Source organism: Pan troglodytes, chromosome 8, assembly GCF_028858775.2.
Source record: "Pan troglodytes isolate AG18354 chromosome 8, NHGRI_mPanTro3-v2.0_pri, whole genome shotgun sequence".
NCBI lineage: Eukaryota > Metazoa > Chordata > Mammalia > Primates > Hominidae > Pan > Pan troglodytes.
The window spans coordinates 134,192,556-134,205,465 of NC_072406.2; the positions used below are offsets into that span (position 1 = coordinate 134,192,556).

The 12,910-nt window shown below is 50.0% G+C and overlaps 1 protein-coding gene across 18 annotated transcripts in view; it reads left to right on the top strand.

The window, feature by feature from the left end:
* TACC2 (transforming acidic coiled-coil containing protein 2) overlaps positions 1-12,910 on the top strand; it is a 258,017-nt gene that overhangs the window by 87,273 nt on the left and 157,834 nt on the right. For all 18 annotated transcript variants that reach the window (XR_010147040.1, XM_063782189.1, XM_054660567.2 and 15 more), the window contains 2 exons: positions 827-6,088; positions 6,611-6,724. Coding sequence is in view for 17 of the 18 variants with exons in the window: in XM_063782189.1 (XP_063638259.1) it covers positions 827-6,088; positions 6,611-6,724 (5,376 nt within the window). In the remaining variant the exon portion in view is untranslated. The remainder of the gene's footprint in view (positions 1-826; positions 6,089-6,610; positions 6,725-12,910) is intronic.

The following is a 12,910-nucleotide window of genomic DNA, read 5'->3' on the forward strand; positions in this document are numbered from 1 at the left end:
GGGTTATGCCTGTCCCTGTCTCACCTGTTAAATGTGAAGAATCAAGTTAACTATTATCAGGAATCGCTCTTTATTTCAAAGCCTGGCTTTGCCAACTTGTGCTTTTTCCTGAACATCTAAGGATCCCCGGGGGTGCTGGAGACCTGCCTGTAATCTTCACAGGACTGGTTCAAATCCCCTATCATGATTTACTCTTATTAACAACTTTCTGAGTTGTCAGCACGGTGGCTCACGCCTATAATTCCAGCACTTTGGGAGGCTGAGGTGGGAAAATTGCTTGAGTTTGAGACCAGCCTGAGCAACATAGCAAGACCCCATCTCTACAAAAAATTTAAAAATTAGCTGGGTGTGGTGGTGCAAACCTGTGGTCCCAGCTACTTGGGAGGTTGAGGTGGGAGGATTGCTTGAGCCGAGGAGGCCGAAGCTGCAGTAAGCTATCATTGTGCCACTGCACCTCAGCCTGGGTGACAGGGCAAGACCCTGTCTCAAACAAACAAACAAACAAAACCTTTTTGGGTTTCCCACATTTTATACTATTATAAATGAGTTGCCACATTTCTCTATTCACTGCTGACCAGCATGGAAGGCCCACACTGAGTGTTTGAGATACCCTGCAGTGGTTTTTGGGGGAAACGAGGGCATGCATAATGGTTATGGGAGGAGTGCAGGGGGCTCTCACAGAGAGGAATGAGCTGCATGAGGATGCTGTGTCTGTGGTTAGGGCACTTGGTGCCCTTTTGTGGGGGTGGGTTGGGGGGTGACCTGCCTGCAGTGTGGCTCTGTCCTTGGCATCCATGATAACCAATGAAACATTAAATGTTTTCAGCATTGGCAGCGTTGGGCTTGGAGGCTTCTGCACCGCTTCTGAGAGTTCTGCCAGCCTGGATCCATGCCTTGTGTCCCCAGAGGTGACTGAGCCAAGGAAGGACCCACAGGGAGCCAGGGAGCCAGAAGGTTCTTTGCTGCCCAGCCCACCACCGTCCCAGGAGCGAGAGCCCCCCTCGTCCTCCATGCCCTTTGCCGAGTTTCCCCCGGAAGGTTGCTTGGCAAGTCCAGCAGCGGCACCTGAAGATGGTCCTCAGACTCAGTCTCCCAGGAGGGAACCTGCCCCAAATGCCCCAGGAGACATCGCGGCAGCATTTCCCGCTGAGAGGGACAGCTCTACTCCATACCAAGAGATTGCTGCCATCCCCAGTGCTGGAAGAGAGAGAGAGACAAAGGAAGAAGGACAGAAGTCCTCCTTCTCCTTCTCCAGTGGCATCGACCAGTCACCTGGAATGTCGCCAGTACCCCTCAGAGAGCCAATGAAGGCACCGCTGTGTGGAGAGGGGGACCAGCCTGGTGGTTTTGAGTCCCAAGGGAAAGAGGCTGCAGGTGGCTTTCCCCCTGCAGAGTCCAGGCAGGGGGTGGCTTCTGTGCAAGTGGCCCCTGAGGCCCCTGCTGCAGCCCAGCAGGGGACAGAAAGCTCAGCGGTCTTGGAGAAGTCCCCACTAAAACCCATGGCCCCGATCCCACAAGATCCAGCCCCAAGAGCCTCAGACAGAGAAAAAGGCCAAGGGGAGGTGCCGCCTCAGTATTTTACAGATGACTTGGAATTCCTCAGGGCCTGCCATCTCCCTAGGAGCAATTCAGGGGCTGCCCCAGAAGCAGAAGTGAATGCCGCTTCCCAGGAGAGCTGCCAGCAGCCAGTGGGAGCATATCTGCCACACGCGGAGCTGCCCTGGGGCTTGCCAAGTCCTGCCCTGGTGCCAGAGGCTGGGGGCTCTGGGAAGGAGGCTCTGGACACCAGTGATGTTCAGGGTCACCCACAGACAGGGATGCGAGGAACCGAGCCCAATCAAGTTGTCTGTGTGGCAGCAGGCGGCCAGCCCGAAGGGGGTTTGCTTGTGAGCCCTGAACCTTCCCTGCTCACTCCGACTGAGGAAGCACATCCAGCTTCAAGCCTCACTTCATTCCCAGCTGCTCAGATTCCTATTGCTGTAGAAGAACCCAGATCATCATCCAGGGAATCAGTTTCCAAAGCTGGGATGCCAGTTTCTGCAGATGCAGCCAAAGAGGTGGTGGATGCTGGGTTGGTGGGACTGGAGAGGCAGGTGTCAGATCTTGGAAGCAAGGGAGAGCATCCAGAAGGGGACCCTGGAGAGGTTCCTGCCCCATCACCCCAGGAGAGGGGAGAGCACTCGAACACGGAGCAAAGCCATGAGGTCCAACAAGGAGCACCACCCCCTCCTCTTCCCAATGCCCGAAGTGAAAGTGCCAGAGGGCCACTGGGGCCAACGGATGGAGCCAAGGCCCATGAAGATTCCACAAGCCCAGCCGCGGCTAAAGAAGGAAGCAGATCACCTGGTGACAGCCCTGGAGGAAAGGAGGAAGCCCCAGAGCCACCTGACGGTGGAGACCGGGGGAACCTGCAAGGAGAGGACTCTCAGGCTTTCAGCAGCAAGCGTGATCCAGAAGTAGGCAAAGATGAGCTTTCAAAGCCAAGCAGTGATGCAGAGAGCAGAGACCATCCCAGCTCACACTCAGCACGGCCACCCAGAAAGGGGGGTGCTGGGCACACGGACGGGCCCCACTCTCAGACAGCAGAGGCTGATGCATCTGGCCTACCACACAAGCTGGGTGAGGAGGACCCCGTCCTGCCCCCTGTGCCAGATGGAGCTGGTGAGCCCACTGTTCCCAAAGGAGCCATCTGGGAGGGGTCAGGATTGCAGCCCAAATGTCCTGACACCCTTCAGAGCAGGGAAGGATTGGGAAGAATGGAGTCTTTCCTGACTTTAGAACCAGAGAAATCAGATTTTCCACCAACTCCTGTTGCAGAGGTTGCACCCAAAGCCCAGGAAGGTGAGAGCACATCGGAAATAAGGAAGATGGGCAGCTGTGATGGGGAGGGCTTGCTGACGTCCCCAGATCAACCCCACGGGCCGGGGTGTGATGTGTCGAGACAGGAATTTCATGCTGGAGTGCCACATCCCCCCCAGGGGGAGAACTTGGCAGCAGACCTGGGGCTCACGGCACTCATCCTGGACCAAGATCAGCAGGGAATCCCATCCTGCCCGGGGGAAGGCTGGATAAGAGGAGCTGCATCCGAGTGGCCCCTACTGTCTTCTGAGAAGCATCTCCAGCCATCCCAGGCACACCCAGAGGCATCCATCTTTGACGTGCTCAAGGAGCAGGCCCAGCCACCTGAAAATGGGAAAGAGACTTCTCCAAGCCATCCAGGTTTTAAGGACCAGGGAGCAGATTCTTCCCAAATCCATGTATCTGTGGAACCTCAGGAAGATAAGAACTTGCCCACTCATGGAGGACAGGAGCAGGCTTTGGGATCAGAACTTCAAAGTCAGCTCCCCAAAGGCACCCTGTCTGATACTCCAACTTCATCTCCCACTGACATGGTTTGGGAGAGTTCTCTGACAGAAGAGTCAGAATTGTCAGCACCAATGAGACAGAAGTTGCCTGCACTAGGGGAGAAGCGGCCAGAGGGAGCATGCGGTGATGGTCAGTCCTCGAGGGTCTCGCCTCCAGCAGCAGATGTCTTAAAAGACTTTTCTCTTGCAGGGAACTTCAGCAGAAAGGAAACTTGCTGCACTGGGCAGGGGCCAAACAAGTCTCAACAGGCGTTGGCTGATGCCTTGGAAGAAGGCAGCCAGCATGAAGAAGCATGTCAAAGGCATCCAGGAGCTTCTGAAGCAGCTGATGGTTGTTCCCCACTCTGGGGCTTGAGTAAGAGGGAGATGGCAAGTGGAAACACAGGGGAGGCCCCACCTTGCCAGCCTGACTCAGTAGCTCTCCTGGATGCAGTTCCCTGCCTGCCAGCCCTGGCGCCCGCCAGCCCTGGAGTCACACCCACCCAGGATGCCCCAGAGACAGAGGCATGTGATGAAACCCAGGAAGGCAGGCAGCAACCAGTGCCGGCCCCGCAGCAGAAAATGGAGTGCCGGGCCACTTCGGATGCAGAGGCCCCAAAGCTTCTTGCAAGTTTCCCATCAGCTGGGGAGCAAGGTGGTGAAGCCGGGGCTGCTGAGACTGGTGGCAGCGCTGGTGCAGGAGACCCAGGAAAGCAGCAGGCTCCGGAGAAACCTGGAGAAGCTACTTTGAGTTGTGGCGTCCTTCAGACTGAGCACTGCCTTACCTCCGGGGAGGAAGCTTCTACCTCTGCCCTACGTGAGTCCTGCCAAGCTGAGCACCCCATGGCCAGCTGCCAGGATGCCTTGCTGCCAGCCAGAGAGCTGGGTGGGATTCCCAGGAGCACCATGGATTTTTCTACACATCAGGCTGTCCCAGACCCAAAGGAGCTCCTGCTGTCTGGGCCACCAGAAGTGGCTGCTCCTGACACCCCTTACCTGCATGTCGACAGTGCTGCCCAGAAAGGAGCAGAAGACAGTGGAGTGAAAGCTGTTTCCTCTGCAGGCCCCAGAGCTCCTGGCGAAAGCCCCTGTCCTGTAGGGGAGCCCCCGCTTGCCTTGGAAAATGCTGCCTCCTTGAAGCTGTTTGCTGGCTCCCTCGCCCCCCTCTTGCAACCAGGAGCTGCAGGTGGGGAAATCTCTGCAGTGCAAGCCACCAGTGGTAGTCCCAAAGCCAGAACCACTGAGGGACCTGTGGACTCCATGCCATGCCTGGACCGGATGCCACTTCTGGCCGAGGGCAAGCAGGCAACAGGGGAAGAGAAAGCAGCAACAGCTCCAGGTGCAGGTGCCAAGGCCAGCGAGGAGGGCATGGCAGGTGATGCAGCAGGAGAGACAGAGGGCAGCATGGAGAGGATGGGAGAGCCTTCCCAGGACCCAAAGCAGGGCACATCAGGTGGTGTGGACACAAGCTCTGAGCAAATCGCCACCCTCACTGGCTTCCCAGACTTCAGGGAGCACATTGCCAAGATCTTCGAGAAGCCTGTGTTCGGAGCCCTGACCACACCTGGAGAAAAGGCAGGAGCTGGGAGGAGTGCAGTGGGTAAAGACCTCACCAGGCCATTGGGCCCAGAGAAGCTTCTAGATGGGCCTCCAGGAGTGGATGTCGCCCTTCTCCCTGCACCTCCTGCTCGACTCCAGGTGGAGAAGAAGCAACAGTTGGCTGGAGAGGCTGAGATTTCCCATCTGGCTCTGCAGGATCCAGCTTCAGACAAGCTTCTGGGTCCAGCAGGGCTGACCTGGGAGCAGAACTTGCCAGGTGCCGGTGTGGGGAAGGAGATGGCAGGTGTGCCACCCACACTGAGGGAAGACGAGAGGCCAGAGGGGCCTGGGGCAGCCTGGCCAGGCCTGGAAGGCCAGGCTTACTCACAGCTGGAGAGGAGCAGGCAGGAATTAGCTTCAGGTCTTCCTTCACCAGCAGCTACTCAGGAGCTCCCTGTGGAGAGAGCTGCTGCCTTCCAGGTGGCTCCCCATAGCCATGGAGAAGAGGCCGTGGCCCAAGACAGAATTTCTTCTGGAAAGCAGCACCGGGAAACATCTGCCTGCGACAGTCCACATGGAGAAGATGGTCCCGGGGACTTTGCTCACACAGGGGTTCCAGGACATGTGCCAAGGTCCACCTGTGCCCCTTCTCCCCAGAGGGAGGTTTTGACTGTGCCTGAGGCCAGCAGTGAGCCCTGGACCCTTGACATGCTTGGGGGAGAAAGGAGACCCGGAGTCACTGCTGGCATCTTGGAATATCGAAATGCCCTGGGCAACCAGAGCACCCCTGCACCACCAACTGGAGAAGTGGCAGACACTCCCCTGGAGTCTGGCAAGGTGGCAGGCGCTGCTGGGGAAGCAGAGGGTGACATCACCCTGAGCACAGCTGAGACACAGGCATGTGCGTCCGGTGATCTGCCTGAAGCAGGTACTACGAGGACATTCTCCGTTGTGGCAGGTGACTTGGCGCTGCCAGGAAGCTGTCAGGACCCAGCCTGCTCTGACAAGGCTCCGGGGATGGAGGGTACAGCTGCCCTTCATGGGGACAGCCCAGCCAGGCCCCAGCAGGCTAAGGAGCAGCCAGGGCCTGAGCACCCCATTCCAGCTGGGGATGGGAAGGTGTGCGTCTCCTCACCTCCAGAGCCTGACGAAACTTGCGACCCGAAGCTGCAACATTTGGCTCCAGAAGAGCTCCACACTGACAGGTACTTAAATGAAAAAATTCCCACGGGAATGTGTGGTCAGTTTCAAAGGTGATTCCCAGCCTGATTTTTAGAAGTCAGTCGCATAGGTGAGTGGTTTTCTAAAAGCTGAGTTTTCCATATCTAATTGCTAAATGAACCTGCTTACCCCCTCTGGATGTCCTGAGGCTCTGAAAAATGTGAGAACCATGGTTGGAGGCTGGGAGCTGTTGACTATGTTCCTTTTCTTGTGTTCCTTAATTCATCTAACTTAAACCACTGGAAAAGTATCAACTGTTTACTGGCTGGCTGTGTACTATTAAGTGATAGGTTATAGTCAGTCATATATTTTTCTGGAGTCCAGATACATCTGCTTTTGAATCTGGATTTATTTAGGCAGGGGACCCTTTTTCCTAGGGATTTTTTTTTTTTTTTGTAGTAGCCACTTAAAACTTTAATTGAGAAATCTGCTTTTTCAATAAGACATGAGGAGAAATGCCTTACTATCTACATTATCCTATCAATTGCTTTCTTTTATTATCCCAGAGAGAGCCCCAGGCCTGGCCCATCCATGTTACCTTCGGTTCCTAAGAAGGATGCTCCAAGAGTCATGGATAAAGTCACTTCAGATGAGACCAGAGGTGCGGAAGGAACAGAAAGGTCAGCGAAAGATATTGGTCTTTGGAAGGCCGTGATGCCTTCCTTAGATACAGACGCACTGGATGTTTTGGAAAGGAGAGTAGTCCTTATACAGCATGAGTTCCTACATAAGAAAGAAGCAAATGGCCATTCCCGTTTTATGTACAGGTACAGCAGTACCTGGGATGACTAAAAGCTCCATTGTTGGAAAAGGGATTGAATGAGTTGCTTTCATACTTGAGTTTATTACCTTAAATTTAAAAAGTCAGTCTGGGTGCGGTGGCTCATGCCTGTAATCCCAACACTTCGGGAGGCCGAGGCAGGAAGATCACTTGAGCCCAGGAGTTTGAGACCAGCCACATGGTGAAACCCCATCTTTAGAAAAAATACAAAGATTAGCCGGGCACAGTGGCACGTGTCTGTAGTCCCAGTTACTTGGGAGTCTGAGTTGGGAGGATCGATCGTTTGAGCCCAGGAGGTGAAGGTTGCAGTGAGCCATGTTTGTGCCACTGCACTCCACCCTGGGTGACAGAGACCCTGTCTCAAAAAAAGAAAATAATCTTTATTGAGATGCAGTTCATATACCACATAATTCACTCGTACAATTCAGTGGCTTGTAGTATATTCACAGTGTGTAACCATGGCTACAATCAATTTCAGGTTATTTTCATCCCCACAGAAAGAAACCCTACAGCCCCTAGATATCATATCCCAGCCCCCACACCCGCTGCATCATCTCTAGGCACCCATTCATTTAGTTCATTACATCTTGATGCAAATGGGTTCAATGCTGATTTAGTCTCCGAAGCAGGAATGGCTCACCAACAGTGGTCACACTCCAGGAGATCTCGAGATTCAAGGAGGGTAAATGTAACCATGAACAGTGACCTTCGCACTTGCAGTGTGCCTGCCTGTTCTTTTCTACATGAAATGCCACCTAGTGTTGTGCAGAAGCTGCTGCTCAAGGTTTCATCCTTTTGGGGAGGTGGTGATATTGTGCACGTACACAGACACACAGTGAACAAGCTTTCCGCCTCCCTAGGCCTTTGGCTGTTCCGGTGCTGTGTGTGCACACACGTATACATGCATACAACACTTGTGTGTATGAGTAGGGTGGAATCAGACTTTAAATTAGTACCTGTGTACCCTACCAAACAGCTGCAGGCATTTTATAAATGATCTGATTCATATTTTGCACATTCAGAAAGAATGCACGATCACCTGTTTTTCGAGTCTGAACACTTCCACTGACACCCAGCTGCCTCTGCTGCCTGGCAGTAGTGACTCCCATAGCTCTGGGCCAATGTGGATGTGGGCGTGTGCTGGCCAAACAGATGCAAGTTTAATCTGCATTTGACACCCTTTTGTGCTACTGACTTAGGATACAATTTCCTGCAGCCTTTGCTGTTATGTATTTTTTATATTCCCAGTTAAGGGGCAGGAGAAATATCTGTCTAGCTTGGAAAAGTCTTCCCCACCCCAAAAATGACCGTATCAGTGCCTTCTTTTTCAGAGTCCTTAGACATGTTAGCACCTTCTTGGAGAACGCAGGGTCAGACCTATAGTAGTACAATAAATATTTCATGACTCGTTGTTTTAATCACTTTAAATTGTAAAATTAAAATTTACACATTAGTATTATAAATTATAGTTTTTTCCAGAATACTTGTGAGGTATAGAAAAGTAGATACAGAAGGGCCAGGTGCGGTGGCTCACACCTGTAATCCCAGCACTTTGGGAGGCCGAGGCAGGCAGATCACGAGGTCAGGAGATCGAGACCATCCTGGCTAACACTGTGAAACCCCGTCTCTACTAAAAAATACAAAAAATTAGCTGGGCGTGGTGGCGGGCGCCTGTAGTCCCAGCTACTCGGGAGGCTGAGGCAGGAGAATGGCGTGAACCTGGGAGGTGGAGCTTGCAGTGAGCCGAGATCGCGCCACTGCACTCCAGCCTGGGTGACAGAGTGAGACTCTATCTCAAAAAAAAAAAAAAAAAAAAAAAAAAGAAAGAAAAGTAGATAGAGAAAAATTCACAACCACAATACCTACCAATTATTATTGCGTATTTTAGTATATTTTCATTTTAGCGGATTTTTAGTGCCATCAAAGCACTCTTTAGTGTTTTTAGTGCTGTCAAAACTCTTTAAAAACAAATCCTTAAAAAATTATTTATTTATTCATGTATTTATTTATTTTGAGACAGGGTCTCACTGTGTCACCCAGGCTGGAGTGCAGTGGCACAATCTCTGCTCAATGCAGCCTCGACCACCCCAGGATCCTCCCACTTCAGCCTCGCTAGTAGCTGGGACTACAGGTGTGCACCACCATGCTCAGCGTATTTTTAATTTTTTGTAGAGATGGGGTTTCACCATGGTGCTCAGCCTAGTCTTGAACTCTGGGCTCAAGCAATCTTCCTGCTTCTGCTTCCCGAAGTGCTGTGATTACAGGCATGAGACACCATACTCAGCCTACAAACAGATCTTCATGGCTGAAATTGCATGACTGATTATGGTTTTAACAGCAATGGAAATTTAGGTTCTGATGGTGTTCCTATTCACTTTGCTCCTGCTGAGACTTTTGTACTCTCTAGAGCTGCTCGGTCTAGCATAGCAGCCCCTGGCTACGTGCGGATGGAGATGTGCTGTAAGTGTAAAATACACACCCAGTGTTGAAAATTTAGTATGAAAAAAAAAAGAAAATACATCACTAGTCATTTTGAATATAATGTTAATTATATGCAAAATAATATTTTGGATCTATTGGGTTAAAATGTATTACTAAAATTAACTTCACTTATTTCTTTTTTCTGTTTTTTCAATGTGGCTCCCTAAATTTAAAAAATGACATATGTGGCTTTTGAATACCTGGGTCACATTCTATTTGGATCACTTGCCCCTAGAAGCTGCTTTTCCCTGGTCTTTGAAGGAAATGGGGTCATAAAGAGTTGGCCTTCCCTGTGCTTTAGGCTCTTGGGGAAAAGGCTTCCTAACATTGGTTGAGGGTTTCTGGAAAAAATTCGGATTGGACTCTCTCATCCAGCCTGGCAGGTTGGGAATGCTTCTTTCTCTTGAGGCAGAGGCTCTGAACTTCTTGCTTGTGAACCCATCCACCATGAGGAAGCCGTGCACGTGGACCTGGGCTGGTCTCGGAGGAAGTCCTGCGAGGCCAGGGGCTGTACTTCCTGGGAGGGGCAGGTGTTGCCTTTGAAGGTGAAAGTCAGCAGCGGTCTTGGGGAGGCTGGGTGACCAGACTTCGGTGGACACTGCCAGGAGCTGTGGTGGCAATGAATTTCAGGGACAGGTCTCTGAATTCACACCCCAGCTCTGCTCCTTACTAATTACATACCTAACCTCAGTTTGTTCATCTGTAGAATGGGGATGACACCAATTGTACCTGCCTCAAAGAATTGCCATGAGTGTTAAATGAGATCCTTGATTCAAGCGCTGGAGCTTGCCCATTCTGGTGCCCAGTAGGTGTTAGATTCCCTGTTGTTTTGTGATGGGCATTTCTGGTGCAGTGACCTGCACGATTATATCTCTCTTCAGTGTGGAGATGGTTTTGGGATCTCAGTCTGTTCTCCTGAGGTTGAAACTTCAACCTGGCTGTCTTTCTTTTCCAGTGTTGAATTCTTTCTCTGCTAAAATATTTCAATGGCTGAGGAGAGTGAATTCTTTCTTACCCCCTACTGCACAGCCCAGAGCGATCTGCTACAAGTTAAAAATTTTGAGATTGTGTTTCATTGTAACACTTTGAGTATCTTTGTGTACCATATTATATTGTATTTCACCATCAAAATACTGTTTCAAGTTACCTCCAGAAGAGCAAAGCAAAGGAAAACCAAGTTTTCTATTATCTTGCTAGTTATCAGGTGACATGCTTCTGTGGATTGAATTTGAAGATTCTGCCAATTTGAATAGGGCTGATATCACATATAAGATTCAATATCTAAGAAATGTGTCTTTTTCTATTTTGGTGACAGGATAGTTTGATAACCCATCTGATACACATGTACATGAAAGTAGCATAAATTTGTTTACTGCTTTATTGTCCATCTTATGAAGTCAAATTGGCATTGCTAATGGATGTGGCATGGATATCCCGTGGCTTTGCCTACCTCCAGCCACACCTCACACCCATGGGGGTCTGTGTGTCCCCCACTCTGAGAAACAGGCACTCTTCTCACTCTGAGAAGCAGGAACTCACAATGTATAGAAATGTATAGAATGAAATGTACAGAGAGTGGCTGTGCATTTCTGTACATTGTATGATCCTCCCTGTGGAAGAGCCTGGGACTCAGAGACAGCCTCATGTTAGTTTCAGGTTGTTCTGCAGAAGGTGCTTGAATCAATTTCACCTGTGTACATATACAACTATCTTCCCTGTTAGTGGAAGGTCTAGAATTTGGCATTTTGGTTACATAGTACTAATGTTCAGATGTCGTTCTGGATTAATCTTGGATATCACCAAGCTTGTTGTTGCTGAATATGTGTTTAAAAGGAGTCGTTCTCTCTTTGTCTCTCTCTCTCTCTTTTTTTTTTTTTCCATTTAGGGAAATGGTTGGAAAGGTATTTTCAAGTATTAGTGGATTTTAAGAGAATCAAATTGTTCCCAGATGCTTAGGGTCTTTGTGTAAACCTAGGCTGAATGGGGAAGGGCAATTGGGTTGAAAAGTGGAGGGAGGGAGGACAGAGAGGACAGCTGGCCTCCCATCAAGGAAGCCCTGGCTGGACCTGAAAGCCTCACTGGAGCCGCTTCTCTCTCGTCCTCCCACGCCTTGTTCCCACTTGGTCTCTGTTTCTTCCTTTTCCCTCCACTCCGTTCTAAAATTACCAGCTGTGACACCATGTTTTCAAGTTTAAGAATAAGCTTTTAGAGGATGGCTACAACTGTATAAATTAAGGAAAAGAGAAAACAACATCGAAGCATGGTTCTCTTAGCAGATAAAGCCAGGACAACAGACCTCACCCCCGATTTTATATGACATAGGAAATTGACACTTGGTAATGTCACTTACAGCAATACTCTTCTCAGATGGGAGGCAGTTAAGTTAGACAGATGCATTCACATCTCATTGGCCTCTTATTGGCTTCGCTACCTTGGATAAGCTCCTTAACTTTTCCATCCTCAGTTTCTCTCTCTATAAAATGGGAAGATAACATCTCTTTTTTAGGATTGGGGTTAGGATAAAATTGGAATGTTTCCAAAGCCCCTGGGATAATGCCTGGTATATGGTAAATGTATGATTACAATGGTAACTACTCTTGTAATTTGAAATGTATTTCTTTGAAAGCATCCTGGAAATTAAGCAAAAGGAGGCAATGCCCAAGATCTCCAAATGAAATGGTAACAGACCCTGCAGGAATCTGTAGATGCAGAAACTGGATGAGCGTCTGTCTCCAGCCCTTCCATGTCTCTGAGCCTGTTTCTGTCTGTCAAGCTGGGGGCTCCACGAACCCTGCTTGGCCCACAAGGAGCTCATTATGTGAAATGAGATCACAGATTCAAAAGTACTTAGGAAACTAAAGCCTCTACAAATTGTGTTCTTATCAATAACTTCAGTCACTATAAACAATCATATACCAAAGTCAAGGAGCCTTTGGAAATGCAGTCTTTATGTGTTTCATAAGTAAAATGAAGCATCTGTGTTTCATAAGTAAAATGAATTTCCTGAGCGGTGAATCTGTCATTTGGAAAAGTTTCAAGTATCTTTATTTATTTATTTTAGAGATAAGGTCTTGTTTTGTCTCTTAGGATGGAGTGACTTGGTGAGATTATAGCTCACTCTAACCTCCAATTCCTGGGGTCAAGCAACTCTCCAGCCTCCGTGCCTCCCAAGTAGCTGAGACTGCAGGTGCGCGCCACTACACCTAGCTAATTTTTAACTTTTTTGTAGAGATGGCGTCTTACTATGTTGTCCAGGCTGGTCTCGAACTCCCAGCCTCAAACAATCCTCCCACCTTGGCCTCCTAAAGCACTGGGATTATTATAGGCATGAGCCACCATGCCTGACCCTCTAAATCCCTTTGAAAGTGGGTTCATGAAGCATCTGCACAAAGGGTGGCTGCCTCCTTGGTGGCAGGGGCTGGATTCACTGTCTTCAGGTGGCTGGGACAGGCATGGCACCACCTTGGCTTCTGGCTCTCCAGAGCTTGGGAGCCTCTCTGCCCCTTGTCCCCTGTTCACGCTGCACTTGAACCCACAGCATGGA